At 49.4% G+C, this 23,503-nt stretch overlaps 1 protein-coding gene across 4 annotated transcripts in view; it reads left to right on the forward strand.

The window, feature by feature from the left end:
* Positions 1–23,503, forward strand: part of EXOC6B (exocyst complex component 6B) — a 219,116-nt gene that overhangs the window by 107,463 nt on the left and 88,150 nt on the right. For all 4 annotated transcript variants that reach the window (XM_026048845.1, XM_026048846.1, XM_026048847.1 and 1 more), the window contains exons 9-15: positions 16,198–16,281; positions 16,426–16,472; positions 17,258–17,378; positions 18,895–18,966; positions 19,163–19,260; positions 19,656–19,761; positions 20,831–20,940. In XM_026048845.1, the coding sequence (XP_025904630.1) occupies positions 16,198–16,281; positions 16,426–16,472; positions 17,258–17,378; positions 18,895–18,966; positions 19,163–19,260; positions 19,656–19,761; positions 20,831–20,940 (638 nt within the window). The remainder of the gene's footprint in view (positions 1–16,197; positions 16,282–16,425; positions 16,473–17,257; positions 17,379–18,894; positions 18,967–19,162; positions 19,261–19,655; positions 19,762–20,830; positions 20,941–23,503) is intronic.

The raw sequence follows: 23,503 nt of genomic DNA on the forward strand, positions 1-23,503 counted from the left end.
GTGTCAGTGACCTGCGATAACCGCTCTGTACTACGTGCTAATGGGCCCCGGGTAGCGGGGCTGTCTGGAGTGGCAATAGATTTAACTTTTGTAATTGTCATATTGCTCTTTTAACCCCGTGACCTTGTTACCCATGAGAAAACCACTTGGCTTCGATCAAAGAAGCAGCCAAGAAAATCAGTGTTCATTCTAAGCTGCCTAGATAGGATCGCGGGCAGTCGTCGGTCTTAAAATACTCGGTTTGGAAAACAGACGTGTTAGGAAGGAAAAAAAAAAACAAAGTCCCGTGCTGACTCCTGCAGGAGCCGGGGCGCAGACTTCTTGTCCCCAGTGGCCCGGGGCCGAGCTGAGCTTTCCCAGGGCTTTACAAAGCTCGGCCCCGTTGCTTGTGGCTCTGCTCACGGCAAACGTCTTTTACGCTTATTGGTGACCTTGTTGTGATCCCCTTGTTGTGATGTTCTAGTGTTGGTGGCCAAAAGAAGMGGCTGACTCTGTTAGCCCTGAACACAGGAGCGATGCTGTGTCCCTGTAGGGATTTGTGGAAATGCTGCGTTTCGTTTGGGCTGGATGGGACCTCAGGAGGGCTCTAGAGCAACCTCTCGCTCAAAGCAGGTTGGATGTGAGAACAGAACTGGTTGCTCAGGGTTTTGTCTAGTCTAATCTTGGAAACCTCTGAGGATAGAGGGTGGGAAACCTCTCTGAGCTGCCCGTTCCACTGCATGACCTCCTCGGAGGTATTGAAGGCAGCTGCCTGGTTCTGCTGTTTATATGGTCACGACCTGTTGGTCTTCTCTGCTGCCAGGACACACGACTGCTTCATCAAACCTCGTGGTCCCTGTCCTCAGAGCTGCTCCCTGGGCAGGTGCTTCCCAGCCTGGTCCTGCAGGGGGTCTTCCTTCCCATCCGTGGGACTTGGCTGTTGTCCGTGATGAATTTTAACAGGTCACTCTTGGCCCGTTCCTCCAGGCTTTACGAGAGCCCTCTTGAATGAGAGCCCTGCCCTCGAGTGTATTGACTTTGCCCCATAGTTTGGTGCCATCTGCAAAGCTGGTGAGAGCAGATCCTTGCTGAAGATGTTCCACGGGAGTGTCCTGCCTGTAACATCCAAGTGATTGATCGTGTCCCCCTGAACCCAACCATGTGATGTGTTATTTACCTGTCTATCTGATCACTAATCCAAACTGTGATGACCTGACTTGCATAGAACAATACCATGGAATATCATGTTAACAGCCGTTTCAAAGGAAATGACATCTGCTGCTCTGCCCTCATCCRTAAATCCAGGCACCTTATTGTAGAAGGTGTCCAAGTGGTCAGGTACCTCATTCTCTCATGAAATCCATGCTGGCTGTTTCCAGTCCTCTTTGTATTCCTAGATGTGTGTTTCYGAAGGACGTTAATTCATGATTTTCCTAGGGGTTGCAGTAAGACTGATTGCGTCTTTTTGGCTTTTTTTAAGAAGATGGATTCAACATCTAGTCCATGCATCTTCCAGTCGTTGGGACAGCCTCCTTTTTCTGTGCTTTTAATTACCAGGCAGTTCTGGGCTCTAAGAAGCTGTAGGATGAGGACCATTTTTGCTATGGGAGACTGTTCATCTTGAGTGATGCAGGATCCAAAGAGGCTGAGGGAACCTTACCGACACCAGCACTGCTATTTGTGCCATGCAAGCATGTGAAGTCAGTTGCTGAAAATCTGCTTTATTTCCTGGGGTTGAAGCTCARAAATGCCTCAGGAATTCTTCAACTGTCCCCTTTCCAGTGTTTGGCCACCCTTGCTGCATTTTTTCTTTTGGTCCAGGTGTTTAATTTGATTTTCCCCTTTGCCTCTTGTGCCTGTTCCTCCTCCGTTGCAGGAGGAGCCAGGCTCCATCTGCTCCCTAACCCTGCACTAGGTATTTCTCATCAGCCTTTGCTTTTTAAGACTGAACAAACTCCGCTTGCCCCAACTGTCCCCCTACGTCATGGGCTGCAGCTTCTTAACCATCTTGGTGACCACTGCTGGCCTCATTTCGCTCTGCAGCCCCTCTTTTACAACGGCAAAAAGAATAATTGGCATTTTACACAGACCATGGTGACATTACGAGGACATTAACTATGTTGTTCACTCCCTATGTGGTGGGACTGAGCAGCGGTGATGGTTCCAGCCTTCCCAAAGGATCCCTGTTCTTCCAAGAGGATCCCTGTTCTGCTGAGTGTGGATGGGATGTTGGACCCTCTAAGGCTGCTGGAGAAAGAGATGTTTGAAGTGTCCTTCTGCATAAGGAGTGTTGGGCTATTTGTGCTACTGAAACTGTATATTTTATACCTAAATTAACCCCTAGAGAATTATCACGTGCTCACCAGAAACTTTTTGCCCATTTATTTTTGTTTTTAAGTGTGCTGATGGGGCAAGTGAGCTGTAAAACAAGTCCCCGTGTCTCATKAATCCCCTTGAACGGCTTTGGTGCGCGGTCGCTGTTTTCCTGCTCTGTACGTTGTTCCTCATCTTAAAGCCCTGTATGTATGCCGCGTATCTGGGAGATGATGGCCATCCTTTCTCAGTTAAAAAAAAAAAACCCTTTTTTAAATGTTTTTTTTTAATAATTCCCACTCYGTTCACAAACAGGCGCACAGGAAAGGGCGGGCAGCATTGAGGACAGGCGCATGATGCGTCCACTCAACACCTGAGGAAAGCGTGGAAACGAGGCAGGGCCCTGTTTAAATTAAATCGATTAATTTAGTGGCCATTAATTAAGGCCTGGGAGGTTTGATAACTGCCTGGTGGGACTGTGGAGGTGGCTCCGCGAGTGAGGAGGCAAGTGCGGCCTGCAGGGTGGTTTTACTTGGCTCTGCGGTCGCTTGGAATGAGGAGCTTTGCTTTGGAGAAAGGCGTCTCACCCCTTTTATCACTTGGGGCCCGAGGTTCTGGTGACTTACGACCTTCTAGAACCTGGGCTTGGTGAGGCCCAGTCTCAAAGGCCCCAAGGGATCCGCAGGAGTCATTCCGAGGTTGGGGATTTGTCCCTGGCCTTTAAATCTTGGTTCCYACCTACCGCCTGTTGAACTCCATCTGCTCTGGAGCTGCAGGTTGACACGCTTTGGAACCCCTCAGGATGACAAACGGGTTGGAAGAAGGCGGCCTGCAGGTTGTGCCTGTTATTTTTAGTAATTGTTTCAAATCTTAACCAAAGGAGGGTGCAAAAAACTAGATCCCGAACTCCTGGTTGTAGGGAATAACTTATGTCTGCCACAGACTGCGTCTCTGCAGCTGCTGCTGGAGGAAAAGCCTCAGCGTCTCTGCTGGACTTTGAATGTCTCCGGGATGGAGTCTCAACCTCTCTCTGCAACCTAGGTTGTCACCTTTACAGTAAAAGAAGTATCTTTTTTTCTCTCATTTAAACAGAACTTGCTGTATTTCATTTTTTTGCCTGATGCTTCTCACCTTGTCACTCAGCACCACCGAGAAGAGTCTGTCCCCGTCTTCTTTCCCCCCTGTCAGGTATTTACACATTGCTCAGCTGCCCCTGAGCTCCTCTCCCCCAGGCTGAACGGTGCCACCTCTCTCCATCTCTGTTCGCAGCAGAGATGCTCTTAATCCCTTAATCTTATCCTCATGGCCCTTTGCTCCACTCATCCCAGTATGCTCGTTTCTCTCTTGTGTTGGGGAGCCCAGAACGGGGCCCAGCACCTCAGATGTGGCCTCACCAGAGTCTTGGTGTCCACCAGGGCTACCAAGTTCTGTTCTGCAGAGCTGGTCATCCCCAAACTGTCCTGGTAGATTGTTCTTCCCCAGATGTAGGACTTAGCATTTGTTAAGCTTCATTGTGGTTCCTCTTTACCTGTTCCTGAAGGGYAGCACAACCATCTGGTGTATTGGCCACTGCTCCATGTTTTGTCTTGTGTTTTGAGGAAGCAGAGGAACCAAAGGCAAGTTTTACCCAACAGAGTGGCTGGATAAAGGGCAAGAGGAAGGAGWACCATCTTTCTGTTCACGGGAGCCACGTGCTGATGCTTCTGTTTATGAAACAACTTTTTCACCCCTTGGCCATTTGGGGTTCTTGACTTCATCTTCTCCTGCCAACCCATAATTATTGCAACCGAGGTGTTTTAGGTGGGCAGGGTTGAGAGCTGGTCACGGGGCTYGTTGTCATTGACCTGGGCAGCCCAGAGCGGCTCTAGCGACAGCGCGGCCTCCCCACCACGCACGATCCATCGCGTATTCAGTCTGCTCTCCTCGGGGGAACCTGAAACRGGAGGTCTCTTTGGAGGCTTTCTGTTAGTTTTATTTCTCTGTCCTCCATGATCATTCTCCCCCAGTGCCATCATGGAATATCGGAACAAATACGCAGATTTAGGAGGCTTTTCCAAYGCAAACATTTGACACGATGGGCTTGGGGATGAGCAGCATTCCACTCTGAATGCAGGTCTGCAGGGTGAGGGGAATGTTCCTTTGTTTACTTTGTATTTTTCTTTTTTTTCCCCTAGTTTCTGAGCATGCTTGAATTTGGAGACAGGGAMGGTGCAGAGTTTTCTCAGGGCACCAGGAGCTTTGATTTCAAATCGTGTAGTGGCACAGTGCTTCGCTCTAAAGTAACAATCCCCCTTCAGTGACTTTTTCCCCCTGCCCCCTGAATTCTCATTGCAATTAATGCAAAATCCTGTCTCTCAGAGATTATTAGCACTCTCACTTATTTTAAAAGACGAGATGGCAAGCAGTAGAAAAACACCCAAGAGTATTTGCAGCCTTTTTGTTCTTCTAAACACATTTTTGCCCTCTCTCCTTCCGCCGTCCTCTTCCCTTGACTCCTTCGCCTCCGTCCAGACCTTCATTGGGGTAGTATTTATTTTCTCGACTGAATGGGAGTACTGACAAGGGCTGATTAGTTGTGGGATGCATCCTTCCTCGTAAAAGCTGGTGACTGATTCCCACCGCTCCCTTCCTTCCTCGAGACCGGAGCGCTCTTTTCTCCTATGGGCTCTGCTTTGCTCGGAGCTGCCTCCCGGAGCCTTCGATTGCCCTGGCCTCGCTTGGAAAGCCTCCCTGGGCTTGCCCTGAATATATTTATTTCTTTTTTTTTTTCCTGGCAGCTCATGCATTATAAAGTATTAATGCATTTTAAATATATTATGAAATCGGAGCGTGCGTTAGGTCTTATCTCCGCCGCTGCTCCGGGCGTCGGGCCGCCGAGCGGGCGGCTTGGAAAGGAGCGTCGGGAGAAGACACGTAGCCTCGCGCTTAACCCCGGCGGTCACCTGGAACGGGACGAGGCTGCCAGGAAAGCGCAACCCCAAAACGCTTAGCTGAGGAGGAAATATCTGTCTACATCATCGTTTTGTAACTTGTGAGAAGTATGACTTAAAAAGAGAGGGGGGGAAAAAAAAAAGAAAGAAATCCCGAGGCGGGGAGGGGGAAGAACTGGGACGCCGTATTTTCCAGAATGAAAAACACAGGCTACTTGTTCAGTCAATTCAGTTTAGGTCAGTCGTAGTTATGAAAAACAGATGATTGCTGGTGATCGCGCTGTACTTTGACAAATATTCCATTGTTGGAGCCGGCCGCCGTGGCTCGAGGACGTCCCCCAGCGCCGGGCCCGGCGGGAGCCCCCGGCGCCCAGCCCTGCTCCCCTCGCTCCCCACTGGGGGTGTCGGCTTCTGGGGGTGCGAGAAGCTTCTCGCTGCGACGGGGTGTCGCTCCCACGTCGGCTGCTGGAGCGCGGGCTGGCGTCTGCCCTTGGCTGATGATGGCTGGTGGGGACGTTTCCCGCATGCAGCTCGTCTGCCAGGCTCCAGCACCAGGATTTATTTGGCAGACCCTAATATTTATTATCCAAAACTCGCTTTCCGCAGGGCTCCTCAAGATTAGCGTAGATATCTTTGCCCCACGTGGCTTTGACAAGGTATTTCCCTCCACATTGTGCTCGTAGGGTCATGGGGAACCTACTACTCGCGTGTCACAAGTAGGGCTGGTTGAAGCAGAGACAACTAGATGTAGTCCTGGGCAAGTCCGACCTACCAGGTGCTCAATCGGTTGCTCTGAGGCTGCCTTGGTCTTGGGCTCTTCCACGCTGGAGCTGAGCGGGAGCCCTTTGTGGTTGACTTGCCCTGAAACGGTGGCTCTGCTTAGTCTGCAAGGCCAAACTGTCTTTCATTTGAGGAGCTTTTTGAGTTTCTGAGGGTGAAGAGCAGTGGGGAAGAGGTTTTCTGCATTGCTTTTGGTCTTGCAGGCGCTCTTAAGTCTGGCTAGCAGCAAGGGAGCTGCTAGGACGTTTTAGAAACTTTCTTCTGCAATCAATAGCTCATCAGCTGGGAGCTTTTTCAGCTTCTGAAAACTAAGAGACAAAGTCTGGGTAGCTTGAACTTGGTTAACTTGGAGGACAAACTTTATCTATGCCTCAAGATGGCAGTTTTTAGATGGATAAAATAGATGAAACCTCCTACACCTGCCTTGAAGCAGTTTGCAACCGAGTGGACCTGCTGGTATGGAGCTTGGGAGAAGGTTGGTCTATGGAAGCCGGTGCCTGGGCCTGTGGATCTGCTTGGGAAGGCTCTGCACGTGGCTGGAAAAGGTGGATCTGCCTGGGAAGGCTTTGCCCGTGGCTGGAAGGTCCAAAGGCAGARTTCAGGGTGAGACATGGGGCGCAGGGAGGAGCGAAGGGCGATGCCTGTGTGCAGTCCTGGTCACCTGCGTGGCCTCTAGAAACATCCCCCGTTACACGATGTGTTTTGTCATCTGAAAACACAACCGGAGCTATTAAAGATCGGGCAAAGCGGGTTTTGTTTGACTGCTTATCCGTGTCGCCCGGGTACGACCACGTGTTGGGTCTTCTGTTGCCTTGCTACCCCTCGCAGATAAACTTGGGGCCATTCATCACCAGGGAAGATTAGGCTTCCCAGCAAATCGTCGTTTGTGCACGTGACTTTCTGCCCCTTTTTGAGCAGTATTAGGAACTGCGAAAGCTCGAGCTGTCATCTCAGAGAAGTTTAATGTCCTGCTCGCCTTTCACAGCTCAGCAAGCTCCGGCCTTCACTTCATTTGTCAGGCGCGGTAGCTGCAAACTGCGAGCCCTTCTCCTCCTAGCCATTAAAAAGTAAAGTTGTGAGGTCCAAAAAGGCCCATGAGGGAAATATTTTCAAGTATTTGAGTCTTTCTGTTCTTGGGGGATGAACTTTTTATATGTAATATAGGGAATTGGTTTTGTAAATGCAAAAGAGACGATTTTAAAGGTTTGGCTGCATGTTCCGTGTTTATACATGCACAGCAGCCCGTTTTAGCTGGGATAGCGTGATGTTAAATAGTGTGGTGGGCCGGGGCAGTTGGGTTTGGTCTAGTTTCAGTAAAAACCGTGCTKCTCCATGGTGCCTATGCAAAATAACGTAGCAAACGGCACTCGAACTGCAGGAACCAAAAGCCTTGTTCTTCTCTAGCTCTCATTAAAGGAACCCAGCAGCTCTAAATCAACGACCCTGAGCGGTAGCAAACACACTATTATTATTTTCTCCTGCTACTAAACACAAAAGAAAACACATTCCTGGTTGCTGTTCAAACTTATTAARCATGTGACCGAAGCGGTGCTTGCATCCTGGGTTATTTGCAAGGTTTGCTGCTGCTGCTTGCAGGAGGCCTCGTTTGGCCCCGAAAACGGTGGCGTTTGGCCCGGCGCAGCTTGGACCCGCCCGTGGGCACCGTCCTTGCAGGGCACCGCGCGCAGGGTTGATAACASTGCAAAAAGCTGGAATATGCATCCAGGCCCGGGGCTCTCCCACAGCAACGGGACCTTAACAGAAATTAGGCTTTGTGACCTTCCTTTTTTTTCCTTAATGAGATGAAAATAGGTACAGCTCTTTTATAGGTCTGAGTAAAGACCTGGCAACTCTCTTAAAACTGCAGATTGCCCATTATTTTCATTGCCCTGCTTGCAGCAGTAGGTAGAAATGAATGAGCCGAAAGAATTCAGGGCGTTTAAGAAACGTGTCTTTCCTGGGTTGCAGATTTGCACCTTTGAATTCATTTTTTGTGCCTCTTTTTCCTTTTCCACCGCCGGCATTAGGCAACACRGATCCTTCTCATCACCGAAGGCCGGGGGAGCCGCGTAACGGGCTTGATTCCTCCTGCTAAGACAGAGGCCGAAAGTTCGGGGCTGCACTTGCAATGCCCGGCGCAGAGCTGGCGGGGAGGTCGCTCCCGCGGGATTTGGGGCACGGGGAGGCCGGTGTCCCTGGTGGAAAGGGGCCCGTGGGAGCAGCAGCGGCTCCGCATGGAGCGGGATGCTGGATGCTGCTCTTAAGGAGGGCGTTTCTGCCGGGKTTAGAAGTTAGGAATTTGGGTCGATCATGGTTTTATTGGATGGAGCTCGCACCTGCTCTCAAAGGACCTGGCCAAGCCCATGCCGCTCAGAAAGACCCTTTTTTTAAGGTGTTTAATAAATAATTGTCATGATGCAAAGGACAGGGCCGGGAGGTGACTTGTGATCCGTCCGTGCTGCCCGCCCTGGGCACGGGTCCCCTCCGCTGCCCGGCTGCTCCCAGGCTTGGACATTAGAGGGCATCTCCTCCTCGCGTGTCTCTACCCTTCTTGATTTCCTTTGCTTTTTCTTTTTTTTTTTTTTTCCTTTTTTATTTTGTTTTGTTTTGCTTTAGCGTGACTTAATCTATAGCACCATTTTTTTGGTAATTTTTGTAGCCTTTTTGAAAAAAAGGCCAATAGAGCATTAGACCCCCTGTGCAAATTAGTTGAATAGTTCGGTATAATGTCCCGCTGACCCTGATTATTGGGCGGCATGAAAAACTCTCCCCTTTTCCRGGAAACCTGTAGCCTTGTCGCCTTCTCCAGCCTGTGAAGCCRTCTCCGCTCCCGTGGCTCTGCGTGGTTAGGAGGGAGCTCCAGGGCAGCCGGGAGTGCAGAATTAGGAGAGGGAGAGAAGGAGGGAAGATCTTCTGTGGCAGTGGGGACAAGTTGAACCCCAGGCAGCTCCATCTCCATGGGAGGAGGAACTTGGGCACTGTGAGGGTGTCTGAGCCCTGGCCCAGGCTGCCCAGGGAGGCTCCTGCTCCGGAGATCTCCCAACCCGCCTGGATGCGCCCGGGTGCCCCGTGCYCTGGGTGTCCCTGCTGGAGCAGGGGCTGSGCTGGGGGATCCCTAGAGGTCCCTTCCAACCTCAACCACCCTGGGATTCTGTGTCCAGAGGCAGTGGAAAGCTGTCCAGAGTCACTGAGGGACCCCAAGGAATCTACCCWAGGGTAAGCGGTGACCCTTGTGCCACCATTAACTTAAATACACAGTCCAGAGCTTCTAAGGAGGCTTCTAAAGAGCTTTCTTGGTCGCTCTTCTACTGTTATCTCTCTCCCTGGTTCTCTCTTYGTTTCTTTTACTCTAACAGCTCATGGCCCCGTGCTGGCACTACGCAATCTCTGGAGCACTCTCCTCCCTTGGCATGGGCTCCAGTCATGCTCTTTGGCCTTCCTCCRCTCTGCAAGGCCTCCGCTTTTAAAGTGCTTGAGCAAAAATCTAGTAAGGCAACAGGTTCCTGCCAGSGCAGCTTTGTGGAAAACAAACCCCAAAGTGCGTGAAAGCATCGAATTCATGTGGTGCCACATGGAAACGTGGGGTTTGCTCCCTGCGAGAGGTGGGTTTTGCTGCTCTTCTCTGCGAAGGTGCCTGTTTGGGGCAGCCTGGCTGGGTGGAGGTGAGAACAGATAGGTACCTGCTGTGAGGGTTGGTTCAGACGCGGCGGTGGGAAGGAAGAGGCTCCCTGGGTGTGTGTTGGTGGCCCTTTTAGGAGCAGATGCAGGTCATGGGAAGACGTTCKGCAGGTATGGACACACAGAGCTGTAGCTTCTCAAGCCCAGTGCATTTGTGTGCTCTTCACCTGTCASAATTCACTTGGAAGGACCTAGTGAAAACCAAGAAATGCTCCACTTCCACAGAGTCACAGAACAGTTGAGGTTAGAAGGGACCCCAGAAGATCCAACCTACTCAAGCCCCTTGCTCAAGCAGTGTCCCCATGCACATGTCACCCAGCACCATGGGCACCTGCCCAAGGACGCAGACTCCACACGGCCTCGGGGCAACCTGTTCCCTTACGGAGGGCACCTTCCAGCAGCATCTCGGGGCCAAACGTGGAGGAGATGCGGGCAGARCATGAGGTTCAGGAGCCCATGGAGCTGCCAGCCTCCAACGGGGAGGCTCCGAGCAGCAGCCCTGGCGCGGCGAGCGCTCGTCTCGCCCCCGCGCAATTTTCTGGGGAGCTTTATCTTCTCCTTGGCAGCATCGAGGCGGTGTTGACAGTAAACAGGCGGTTGCAGCGGGCGAGCAGAGGGCTCCTTTTTGATCCCGCTTCAGGAAAGCAGGATCACCCGTCCTCACCGCGGAGCACCTGCACGTGTACCCACGTGAAGCGGTGGGGAATATTTATGTTTGTGGAGTTGAGCATTTGCCTAATAGTCGGACTTTTCTTTGTGTTTTGTTAGTGGCTACTGATGTTCCTTGGCTTGAAAGATCTTCAGGACACGCTGAGCTGTTTTTTCTTTCCAGGCTCGTCTTTTTGCAGCCTCTTTCCAGCTAGTATACACGCGTCTCTTGGCTTCTTCAAGTGCCAGGTGCTTGTGTCTCCCGAAAACACACTGCCCTTTGTAGATAATTTGGGCGTAAGACGTGGGGTTTTGGAGCATTGGAAAGACGTGTGTGCTGGTTTTGACCAGGTGTGTGGCCTCCACACTGTGCTGTGGGCCAGTGTGGGGTGCAGTGGGGCACGCTTGGGAGCGTGGGGCTGATTTTGGGTGAAGCTGTGAAAGTCTGGGGTCACAAGAGGCGAGCAGAAGTGAGACCCCAGCTTGACCGAGTGTCTCCTCGGTATTGGTGTGATGCCAAGTGTTGTTTGGCACTCGCACGTAAATGAAAATGCAATGAGGCTATAGGGGACCGTTCGGGTGAGGGGAGACAAATCACAACGCCCTTGCTCACCAACGTGAGTAAAAAAGAACAAGCTGTTACCTGTGAAAATGGAAGTGAAATTGGCCAAACTATGGATATAACTTCAAAATACTTCAATGTTCAATACTTGAATAACTTAAAAAAAACTTCAGGGCGGCCTCAAAGCCTGTGTGCGGGCTGTGGGCAGGGGCTGTCTTCATAGCGTGGGACCATTGAGGCAGGACAAGACCTCAGGAGGCCTCTAGTCCAACCTYCTGCCCAAAACAGGTCCACTGTGAGACCAGACCAAGTTGCTCAGGGCTTTATGAAGTCTGGTCTTGACAACCTTCCAGTGCAGCCCRTAAAACCTCACCGGACAACCCGCTCTGCTTGACAGTTCCTTCTGTAAATTAGTTTTCTGTTACCTCCCATCAGAACTGTTTGATTTTCCTTACACTCGATGTCTTAGCTTCTCCCAACATGCACCTCCATGAAGAGCCCAGCTCCGTGTTCTTGATGATCTCCTTGTAGGAACTAGAAGGCATCTGTTGGATCCCAGGATACTGTTGGCAGCTTTCATCACAAGGAATGATACTGGTCCACGATCATCTTGCTGTGTGTCAAACCTTATGGTCCCTGTCCTCAGAGCTGCTCCCCAGGCAGACACTTCCCAGCCTGGTCCTTCCCACTTGTGGGGCTTGGCTGTTGTCCTTGCTGGATTTTGTTGGGTCCCTCTTGGCCCATTTCTCCAGGCTTCTCAAGAGCCCTCTTGAATGAGAGCCCTGACCTCAAGTGTATTGACTTTGCCCCATAGTTTGGTGCCATCTGCAAAGCTGGTGAGAGCAGATCCTTGCTGAAGATGTTCCACGGGAGTGTCCTGCCTGTAGCTTCCAAGTGAATAATCGTGCCCCCCTGAACCTGACCATGTGATGAGTTATTTACTCATCTATCACTCATCCAGACTGATGACCTGACTTAGCTACAACAAAACTGTAGATCTGGGGAGATCCTCTTTCCATTCTCTGTGTGAATTGGGAACCATCTGAAGGCAAAGAGTTACACAAGTCCTTGAGATGGGCTTTGTAGGAGTGTTCACGGGGCTGTTGTCAGCTGCTGTGCAAGTCTCGTTTAAGAGTGGGAGGCTTCTGAAACCTGACTGAGAATTTCCATGGACCAAAGTCAAAGGAGGACGAAGAGCCAGTGAAAGCCAGAGATAAATTTAAGAAAAATCCAGGTCATGCAGTAGCAAATGTGAGTACGTTACTAAATCCAGACGGACCACGAGTGTAAGAGTCTGTCTTACAAGGAAGAGAGCCAAGTTCATTCTTGACCTCTCTGCTTCAGGCAGGGCTGCAGTGCTGAGAATGACGTGCTTGGTGGATGCCGGACAGACGTTTTAATGTAAGAGCCTAGAGATCCCCTGCTTTCTGGGGGACGTTGCAAGGACTGTGAAGCCCGTGAGATGTTGCAGCCCGTCACGACTGCCCTGGAGCCATGGGTTATCGCAGCCGCGCTTCCTGCCGTCATCTGCGCTGCTGCTGAATTATTTTTATTATTATATACAGCCGCACGGGGTGCTTTCTGCTTCCAGGTCAGTAAAGGAAGCAGAAGTTTATCGACGTGAGGCATCGTCTGCGCGCCCTGGCTGCAGAACCACCCTCCGTTCTTGAGTTATTTGCTGAGGACAGCGGCAAATAGATTGCAGGAAATTTACAGCACATTTTCCCCTTATAACTCACAGCTAGATTTACTTTCAGCTCTCCGCCGCTCCTGAGTTATGAAACTTTTTTGGATTTTTTTAGCCGTTGTTTTCTTTGCATTCTTGTGATTATATTCTGTTTTCCCTTACACGGTGCTCATCTGCTGTCTTAATTATCTGCCTCTCTTTGCCAGCTCTGTGAACTCTGAAGCTAATTTGAGAAGGAGCATTCTGCCCGGTAATTTTAAAAATATGAGGTGTTATGGAGGGTTTTTCCTGGACCAGTGATTAGAATAAATGTGTAGTTTGGAATTGTAGCTTTGGAGTCCTTCTTCTTGCTTAAGTAGATGGGTTGAGAACCGGGGTGAAAGCTGTTCTTGTTAAAAGTCAATGGATGGATAAGTGAGGAACCTCCTTCTCCTTTCCCCAGCTTACCTGTCTTCCCCCAGTTACAGGTAAATCCTACAGGAAACTCGGAAGGAACAAGGATCCTGCCTTTCTAAGGCTGCTTGTGACCAGCGTCCTGCTTCTGCCTAAGGACCAGCTCTAGACCATGCTGAGGTGGGACAGCAGTGGAAGGCCAGAGCTGAGTGTTGCTCCCTCCAGGTGTATTTCCCAGGTTGCCAGTACTGCCAGCGCTGCTATGACCCTCTTAATATCTGCACATGGACCATGAAGTTACTTTAAAATAATGGCAACAAGAAGATCTTGCAGGTGCATCACATCTTTATCTTTTCAGATAGTTGCTTTCAAGAGGGACAGGGAGAAGGTTGGCTTGGCTCCCCCTGAGAGGACACAACAACCACGAGCAGGGCACGTACGTGTTCAGATCTGAAAAAAGCTAATGGCAGTGCTGGTTAAACGTGAATAACCGCCGCGCGTGAGGTGTGAGAGGAGAACGGGATCCAAGCAGGAATCCTGTTTGGTGCTTCTAGATGAGCAATCTGTAAAATATGGGGTCTTGCAATTGCACGTTCTGGATAGATTTTGGTGTGGTTTCTTTTTTTTTTTTTCCTTTGTTCCTTAACCCAGAGGAAAATGATATTAAAATAGTCAAGTACAGAGAAGAAGGAGAGTATTTTCAGAGCCTGATAAGTTGAATGGTCTTAAATAGATCGAATGCATGAAACTGAGTAGTCTAGCTAAAAGGAGAAAAAACCCTTCCCATTCCCAGGAGACTATAATACCTGAGCATCTAGAAGGATGATGGGGAATGGATTTAAGAGGAAATGATGTGGTTGTGCATAACAAAAATATGGGGAGCATCAGGAGAGAATTTGGGGGCTGAGGGATATTTGTTCATTGCAGTATTGGGGACATTTAAGATCTGCTCAAGAAAGTAAAAATAGAGAACAGTGGCATTGGGCGGGCAATGGTTTTGATCAAATCAGCAGGTCTCAGCCTTAGATGTTAGGGAATCTATTAAAATGTGAAGATAGGGTGTGTTTTGGGGGAATGCTTTCTAAGTTCTTGGATCTTCTTCTCCCCTTAGGTCTTCTTCTCCCCTCAGGGGCTTAAAGTTCCCTGTCGTACTGAAGCAAGGAGGTCCCAGGTTCAGAGTTTTCTCAGGATCATCCTATGGCAATGAAGAGGCTTTGCTCCTAAGTGGAGAGCTGGTTTATAGTAAATTGCTAACAGGATATCTTGAGCTGAGTTTATATCACGTTTCCTTTCAGTGGAAAACATTTTTCATCAGACAATGAGCCCCAAATTTGGTCATTTCGCAGACAGCTTTGTAGAGTGGAGCCAAATGCTTCATCTTCATCAAAACCATCAATAAAAAACATTTTCAAAGAGAGTGCAGACTGGCAGCTTATCCCCAGTGTTTTATTAGGTGGGGCGACAGCTTGTTCAGTAAAAGGGATTTATTTCCCTAGGGACTTGGGTGCAGTTTTGTGTACAGCTAATCGCGGTGGCCGGCTTGAGGGTCCAAATTGYGTGTGGATGGAGGTTGGGGCTGACCTCCGTGCGCTTTAGGCCTTCCATCCCTGGAATCAAGCAAGGAATTGCTTTTCCCAGGAAGGTTTTTGAGGATTTCTTGAGCAAGGTTTAGTGATGTGACTGGGAATGGGATAACCCAGTTCTCCAGTTSTGTTGTCAAGACTCAAAGGGGAAGGGGAGCACCAGGATCCCATGAAAAGCTGTTTCCCAAGCCTGTGAGAGGACCATGAAGGGAGATCAGAGCTTGGTGGGCTACACTTGCGGGTCCTGTGAAAAAGGCTCATATTTAGTTCTAAAAAAGAGGTCTTTGCTCATCAAAGAGGCTTGCTGCAGAACCTGGAAACAAGACCAGTGCCTCGGAGTTGGCTTTTGGAGGAACACTGCAAGCTCCTGGAAGGTACTTGTGTTTCAAGAGAGGTGCTCCAGCTGGAGCATCCCGGTACCTTTGTCTGAGGGCATTGAATGGGGACTTTGTCCTGCATAAAGAGTGAGTTTGGGAGCAGGGACAGTCACCTGGAGAAGGGGGGTAGAAGATTGGGGATCTTCTTACACCTGGAGCCCTAGTTGCAGAAGGAAGGGAGCGAGTCGGGCTGAAGCTCCATAAGGGTAATTACATTAATTTCCCCAGACCCTTTAAGTAGGGGACTTCTTAAGGCAGACTACTCAAGTGATGGTTGTAGGAGGGTCATTAAATTAGCCTTTTTCTTTCTTTCCTTAGTAGAAAAGGTTGAAGTCTGGTGCTTTTCTCAGGCAGGTGATATTTGCTGTTGCCTTTTGTTTGTTTTGTGAATTCCAAACGAGATTTTTGGCTCTCGCCAGTTCAAAGCAAGCCGGTGTCCCTTCTCTGAAGTGTTTCTAATCCAATTTCAGACATAAAAACAATAGGGGTGTGGGGGAGGAAGGAATAGGCAAGGATGAAACAGGCGGGTTTTACATAGCCTAGGGGACCTGGGCGGTAGCTGAAGGTCGGGATGGCTCATCAGGTTGATGGCATCTGAGGATCTTTGCAATTTTATTGTGCTGCCTGGGTGGGGACGCTCAGATGTAGACCAGCTTGGGGAAACAAGCCACCTACAAAATAACACTATCAACCACTTTTATTTCTTCAATCCTTCAACTGTTGTGGCTATAACGGCACTGCCTCACCTGCGTCTCCGTGTAGGAATTTCTGCTGCCTTTTGGCACCAGTTGGACCTTCTTTTTGCTAATATCAGTGGGTTCGTTGTCCCAAGATTAAACTGAGCAAAATCAGGTGGGTTTTCACATTATGGTCCAGTGAAGAAGTTGGTCCTTCAGTGCTGCATGCCCACATGTGCCCAGGGRTGCTGGAAGATGAATATGGAGGAGCTCACCAGCTCCTTGGGTATCTCAATAACTTGTTGCTTGAGTCGGTGCCTAGACTAAAACTCCTGATTGTCAGATATTAGGACCAAGTTTTATAGGAAAGCATAGAATCATAGAGTTGTTATAGTTGGAAAAGACCTTCATCATCATCAAGTCCAGCTGTAGAAGACCTTCATCATCATCAAATCCAACCATAGACAAGCATGACGCAGATGTGCTGGAAGAGATGGCACGTGGCATCTTAAACATGCCATTTTCCATGCGAAAGGGCACCGGCTGAACCCGAAGGCTGGTGGCTTGAGCGAGTTCCTTCTSTTTTCCAGGGAGCCCGCGAGACCTTTGAGAACTACTACAGGAAGCAGCGGAGAAAACAAGCTCGCCTGGTCCTGCAGCCCCCCTCCAACATGGTACGATGGCCCCATGGCCCCGTGGCTCCATCGGGGCGAGGAGGAGCAGCCGGTGTCCTGGGGCCTCTTGGGTGGGCTCGGGGTTGGTTCCAGTTTCGGCGGCCGCCTTTGTTTTAAGCTCCGCTCTCTCTTGCTTTGTTGCAGCACGAAACGCTAGACGGCTACAGGAAGTATTTCAATCAAATTGTAGGGTAGGTGCCCTTTTTATAGACGTGCTTGCTAAATGTGTGTGCCYGGRGTTGTTCARTGGCCCAAAAAGGAAAAAAARRRRRGRAAAAAWKGKKRWTTTTTTTTTTTGGATAGTCCTTCAAAGGAGGCAAAGCAGGACAGATTCAGTCAGGACTCCTTCAGCACTTGCAAATGGAGATATATTTTATTTTGTAGTGCCAGAAAGCTTTGCTGTATCACTAGTGTACCCTGTGCACCCTGTAAGTGTTTTTCCAAAAATTGGAGGGTAAATAAACCTTATGGACTATGTGCATCTACATGCCCTGATGATGCAGTGAATAGTACCCTGGGTTAGGATTCTGTAATATCACTCTTGGACAATATTCCTGCTATATGGAGGGCAAATCTAAAGCCAGTATCCAGCTCCTCGTTCTGCAGTCTGATTTGAAAAGAGTCAGGATAGGATTTAAATGGAGTTTTTCTTCTAAATAATGCAGTGGGAGATTTAGAAAGGCAAAATTCTGCTTTTGTGCATATACAGAGTTGCATTGCTAGGAACAACCGTCTTGCAGCTCATTTGTGTAAWACAGCGACGCTTAATGCCAAGTCCTGCAGAAATGAGTGTGAATAAACACGCTCAGCCTTGGTTATACTGAGAGCGGGTAATCCTGCAAAGCTGAGCTTGCTCTGGAGGCTTCTGCACGGGCAAGACCTGCCTGTCCATGGCACGCAGTGCTAGCAGCCTCTGCAGAGCCTCCGTGACCTGCAGAACTCTTTGACAGCCGTGCTGGTTTCTCCTCCCCACCAGGTTTTTTGTAGTCGAAGATCACATCYTGCATACGACCCAGGGCCTGGTAAACAGAGCCTACATTGATGAGCTGTGGGAGATGGCCTTATCCAAGACGATCGCGGCGCTGAGAACGCACTCGGTAAGTGAAAGGCACGCGCTGCTCAGCTGTTGCTCGAGGCCGCTCTGACAGGCTTTTTGCAGGAGGGTTCCTTCCKTGGCCTCTTTGCCTATGAGTTTTTTAAATCCAATGATTTAAATCAGAGGGCAGCAGTTTTCCAGAAGGAACCCCCAGCTTTCTTGCCTCTCAGTGTGCTGTGTTTCCTTTTACSAAACTTGCATTTGTGGGGGTGCACTGGACTTTATAAACCAGTGATTTGGTGGTTTCGGTTGTTTGGTTGATCACTTAGGGCTTGCACCAGCAGAGGGAGTCAGTTTGTCCTGGAAAACTGGGGAGGAAAAAGCCYGAATTTGGCACGCCGAAGCATGAGCCTTTTTGATACTCGGATCCCAGAGTTAATGGCAACGATGGGATGCTGTCAGCCTACAAAAAGCATATGCTTAAACTGACAGCATATAGATTTCTTTACTCAAGAATAATGAAGTTTGTAAAAAATAAAAAAAAAGCTTATTGCTTTGTTATTTCTCTGCAAAAAAAAAATAAAAATAATAAAAAAAAAAGCCAGTGCAAAAGCCAGCCCATCTCTTTTCCCATTTTGGGTGCTCTAAAAGCTGACAACCCTTACGTTACCATTCCCATTAGCACTAACGTTTTCCAGCCCTTTTCCCACGCGCGATCCTGGGAACTCCCTGGAACTTGGGTGCRGAGGCTTCGCTTCCTCCCGCCCGCCTGGCGCGTCCCATCTCCGCGCTCCCGAGCCCGGTTTAACGGCTCTTGGCGACGCTGCTCCGCAGCTCTGCTCCAAAGCTGTTCTTAGGTGTGTTTTTCTCTTTATCTCCCGTTGGAGGCTTTCCGCTGGTCTGCAAGCCATGAGAGTAAAATGTGGACAAACACTGATTTTTTTTTTCAGTTTTACCAACTCCGTTGCCTCGACAAGTTGTTTTAAGTGATGCCAAACTTTGTATCTGAAGTGGYTGCCAGGAGAAGACTGTTTTTTTCCTGGGAATCGTGGCGTTTTACGCAATTTCTCAACACTGTTGCTGTGGCCGCCACGCTCACGTTCAGCCCCTCGGAGGGAACCGTGCTGCCCGTCCCGCGGTTGCCCTTGCCTTGGGAGGCTCTCCTGCCTCTTTCCACCCCGCCACACTCTCATGCCTGGGTTTTCTTCCTTGCCTGGAGGGCTGGGACATCTTTTATCACTTCTGATAGCTTTAGGGCATTATCTTTCTTTCTGACTTTCTTTTTTTGGACAGGGAAATGGAAAAAGTGTCTCTTCCAGTCATTCACGTTGATTAATGGAGTCGTTCCTCCTTGCGTTTCCAACGAGCTTTAAATCTCAATTTTCTTTTCCAGATTACGATCCCGGAGTCTATATTTGGTAAGAGTCTGCCCAAAACTTTACATATTTCACCATGTCAAGGTTGTCTGCTCGCGCCGTGGTCGTGACCAGAGTGATGGGCAATCTTAGTTGTGGTTCAAAGATATGTGTGACTGCGTTGAAGTGCAGAGATGCTTACATTTCCCCCTCTTTTTGCAGTCCTACTGCTCTGACCCAGGCCTGGTGTTGGACTTGAAGAACCTCATTGTCCTCTTTGCAGACACGCTCCAGGTAYGTGGCTGTTGCAGCTGCTCTTAGTCTTGCTGAGCCCTCCTGCCGCTCGCTGCCAGTGTCCGTGAGCTGCAGCGTGCAGTCATGGTTGTGTTTGCTCACATCCTCCCTTTCTAATGCAGAAAATAACATTTAATTCAAAGGTCTTGGTGACCTTTCCTTATCCAAGTTAAGAAACTCTCTTTCCCACCAACAGGGATATGGCTTCCCAGTGAACCAGCTCTTTGACATGCTGTTGGAAATCCGAGACCAGTACAGTGAAACCCTGCTGAAGAAATGGTCAGGAGTTTTCAGGTATGAAACCCTTCCGGCAAACCAGTGCTCTCACGAGACTTCCCTTACAAAGTAAATTTAGACTGTAAATAAAATTGCTCTTTTAAAATAGACAGTGCTCTTTTAAGACAGTGGCAAACTCATGTTGGATGTTGGGCACTGTTGATCTTTTGCATGGGCTCTTCTTGGACCTGGGAAATCCCACTTAAATTCACGTGTGAGGATCATGCATGCCGTAAATCAGTGCATGCCATAAATCAGTGCATGCCAAGCCCTTTACATGCTGGATCACTATGAATCCCTCTCCAGCAGCTGGTAGGAGGATGGACACGAAGAGCAGTATTGATGAGGAGGTTTTCACATGCAAGAAGGGTTGCTGTAGCTGGCTCTTTTTTCTTTTTTTTTTTTTTTTTTAGAAATATACTTGATTCGGATAACTACAGCCCCATCCCGGTAACAGATGAAGAGATTTATAAGAAAATAGTTGGACAGTTCCCGTTCCAGGATGCTGAGCTCGAAAAGGTAAGGTGGAAAGATGGCAACCTGAGCAGCTCGTCTCCAAAGGCCTCTCGCTGCTGCCATGGAGAGCCCTTAAAAATACAGAGGGTCTTTACAAAAAGAGAAGGGAAAAGAACAAATACCCTCTCCCTGTGTTGTGTTTCTCCGGGTGGAGCAGAGGACAGTGTATTTATTGAGACCTCATTGATTTTCATTTCAGTTCAAAGTGTCCATTTAATGAGCTTGGCCTTGATTTATTCTAATCTCTCATATTAAAAAAAAAAAAAAAAAAAAAAAAGTCCAGTAAAATGGTATATCTTGGCTTTTGTAAAAAAGTGTTCTTGCAAAACCTGAGCATGTAGCCAGATTTGACCTAGCCAATGTCTCTTAAAAGCGAGCTTGGCCTTGCGCTCTGCAGCTGGCAGGCAGGGAGCTCCCAGCCTGGTGAACTTCATTAGGAGAGGGAACTTTTTGGTTCAAGTTAAGTGTTAAGACTTAAAAAAAAAAAGCCTACATCCTTCCCCAAAACTGTACTGGGCTGTCCAGTTTCCCAGTGTTTTGTGCTTCTCCTTAAAGCTATGCCTGTGTTAGGGCTCCTTGGACCTGGGGCCAAGTGATGGAGCATCTGTCTCCTCTTGGCTTTCGGTGTTGGAACCTCACGCCCACCTTGGGTGTTAACCGTGGGATGTGGCCGAGCAAAATACCTTGGGCACGGTGGGAAATAAAAGTGAAGTTGTCCAGTGCAGGATTTATTTTGTTTGTTTTCTACTTGCCTTAATAAGGATGAGGGAGCGGGGATGAGAAATAGCTTTCCTCTGCCTGCTCCTTTCTAGCTGCAAGTTCCCTTCCAACCCCAGTCCCTTACACACCACGGGCCATTTGTAAGTGATTATCTGGTCTTCCACTTGGCTGAAATGTTTAGATAATACACAATAAATGCTGGCTTGTTGTTTCATTGCTGGACTTAGCTAATACTCAGATTGATTTGACCGCTTGGGACATGTGGCTGGAAACGGYCGTGACTCGGGGCTGGAGGCCAGTCCCCTCCTGCACATCAGCTCCACTGACTCCGGTTCTCTCCTCTGTTTTGCAGCAGCCGTTTCCAAAGAAGTTCCCCTTCTCCGAGTTTGTGCCTAAAGTTTACAGTCAGATCAAGGAGTTCATCTACGCTTGCCTCAAGTTCTCCGAGGACCTTCACCTGAGGTATGGGTTTATGCTTGGGGCTCTAGCTCTGGTTCTAACTCCGCCTATGCCAAAAGGTCTGGGTATGAGTCAAGTGCAGGGGACCTTCCTCAAGCTGCTGTGCTGTTGAGTGGCTTGGATATCTCCTCTCCTGGCTGGAGGCAATGTTCTCCTTGGAGTGGTGGCACCTTTGGCAATGATGGGAGCTTGTCAAGTCTTCAAAGAACATCTCATTGCAGGGTTGGTCTGTGGAAAAAGCAGGGGGATGTTTCTTCCAGGACATCTTGGAGTCACTTGTGCTGAACCAGGCTGTCCTTCACCCCATCCAAGGACTTGCAGCTCCCTGCTGGAGAGTATGGACTTGCAGCTCCCTGCTGGAAGCGTTTGGGCTCTACAAGGGCTTTCCCCTTCCTTGGAACTTCATGCATGGCCTGAAGCTGTGTCTTGCCCCGGTGCTCATGCTGACTGGTGGGGAAGCATAGGACGTTTCTCCCCATCCGTCCCCGAGTTGGATCTCACCCGTTYCCTGGCAGCAACTTGTTCCCTTTGGTGGGTCCCAAGGCTCTTGGGTCACCACGAAGTGCCTGGGTTTCGAAGGACAACGAGAGGGCCCTATGCTGATCACACGGGTGCTGGGCGCACCCAGCTCCTCCGCTGGCGTTCCTCGGCGAGCTCGGAGCTCTTTCACATCCATGGGGATTACTGGGTTTGTCTCACATGGAAGCCGAGCGCCCCTTCGGGTGCCTCCGCCGGGGTCCCCTGGGATGAGCCATTAAAATTCCTTTTCACATTGGATTTCCCAGCCCTTTTGGAGGGGCAGCCGGGGGCAGGGAGCTGAGCCGCTGGGTTTGCCAGCCAAGCATTTGGAATATTTCTCTGAAACCCCCCGTTGACGCTTTCTTCATTTCACCCTGACAGTTTGAATTAGTTTTTATTAGGGAGCTCCGGCTACAAAGCCGGCAGCGACTTTTCTTCCCCTTCCCTGTCTTTCTCTGGTGGCCTGTCAGTTACCTGGCACCCTGGGGAGCCCGGGGTCAGCCTGTCACTCAGGGCAGGCCCCAAGGTCACCACTGCCGCTGTGGGATGTGGCACACGGCTGTCATCAGCGCGGGCAGCTCTCCTCAACACTCGCAGCCCARAGCGCGAAACACAGAGGGCTTTTTTTGATCATTATTTTTAAACAGTTTCCCCAAAGCAGCTCCTTGAATTYGCCGCCACAAGTATTCTCCTTCAGGATATGCTTGGGCAAGGTGCTTTGCTTTTTAAGTGTTTAAAGAAATGTCACGGCTTGCAGGGCATTCGTCAGGGCGGCAGATTTTTTGCAGTTTTATAAKCTTGATTAGAAGCAAGAAAACCTCCTTTATATTTTAAGCATTTCTCCGCTGGGAAAAAAACCCTTATATGCTGCCTCATCGAGGAGGTGTCTAGAAAAGCATCCATTGGCTGGAAAACTTCCCCCCATTCCGGTTGAACTTCCCGTTTTCAAGATAGGGGATATCTTGGGGAAACAGTTGGTGGAAGTATGAGATGTCAGCTCTAATCTATGAGGACTTTGATATATATATTTTTTCTTCTTCAAACAAAGCACCAAGCCCGACAGCGTTTGGTGTGCAATTCGTAGCGAACTGCGAATCACTTGGGTGCATAAAGTCTTTGTGAAAAAACAAATTAATACTAATAATCCCAGGTTGGCCATGCAGAGACATCCCGATGGATGAGGTTTCTTGGGCAGTGAATGTTTGTGGCATTTGTGGCATACGAGTGGTCTGTGGCTGCAGATCAAACCCCGGTGTCGATAGCGGCGATTAATTCACTTAAGTCATATAAGGTGAGCAGCTCGCATGCAAACTATTGCAAAGTCAGATAGAAAAAAGGTTTTGCTTTAGTGCACGGAGCGCTGAGGTGCAGCCTTTGCTCCCCAACCTTTGCTGTGTGGCCGGGCGAGCCGGGGACCGCAGCCCTTCCCAAGCCCTCGGAGACGGATCGCCCAGGTTCCTGCGTGCCGGCTTCCCTGGCTTCCTGGTGCGGTTCACACAGGGGACAGTGTGCATGGAGAAATGCAATTCTTCTTTCTTCCTTCCTTTTTTCTTTTTTTTTCCTTCTTCCCTTGCCGCCCTTGTTGGCCCCTGGCTTACGGTGGCCACGTGGGACTGTTGTCGGGCCCTTCACATGCCTTGAAACATCTCCTTGCAAAGAAGAAAAGAAACAAAGCCGTTGCTTTTTTACCACTCCCAGGATTTTCCATGTATATGTGTGTGTGGGGGTGTCGGAAAAACCTTGTCCAAGAGCCCCAACTGCAGAAAAACGTCCAAAAAGATGCAAAGAGCATGAGCATCTTTGCAAAGAGCACAAGCATGGAGCAAAGGAGCCTGCGCTGGGGTTGTCTTCCAAAGCCCTCTGCCAGGAGGAGAGCTGGCACCTATGGGTGCGTACGTGTGTGACCAGAGCAGCTCTCTTTGAAGAGCCTTTATCTATGAAAACATTCTAAAAAACCCAAAAAAAGAAAACCAAACTCCCGCTTGCAGAAATACCAAAGTCACAACTGTCTGGGAAAAGACATAACTGCAAACTGCAAGTCTGGTTT

The sequence above is a fragment of the Nothoprocta perdicaria genome, unplaced genomic scaffold (genome assembly GCF_003342845.1).
Source record: "Nothoprocta perdicaria isolate Ctin4 unplaced genomic scaffold, notPer1 scaffold_58, whole genome shotgun sequence".
Classification (NCBI taxonomy): domain Eukaryota; kingdom Metazoa; phylum Chordata; class Aves; order Tinamiformes; family Tinamidae; genus Nothoprocta; species Nothoprocta perdicaria.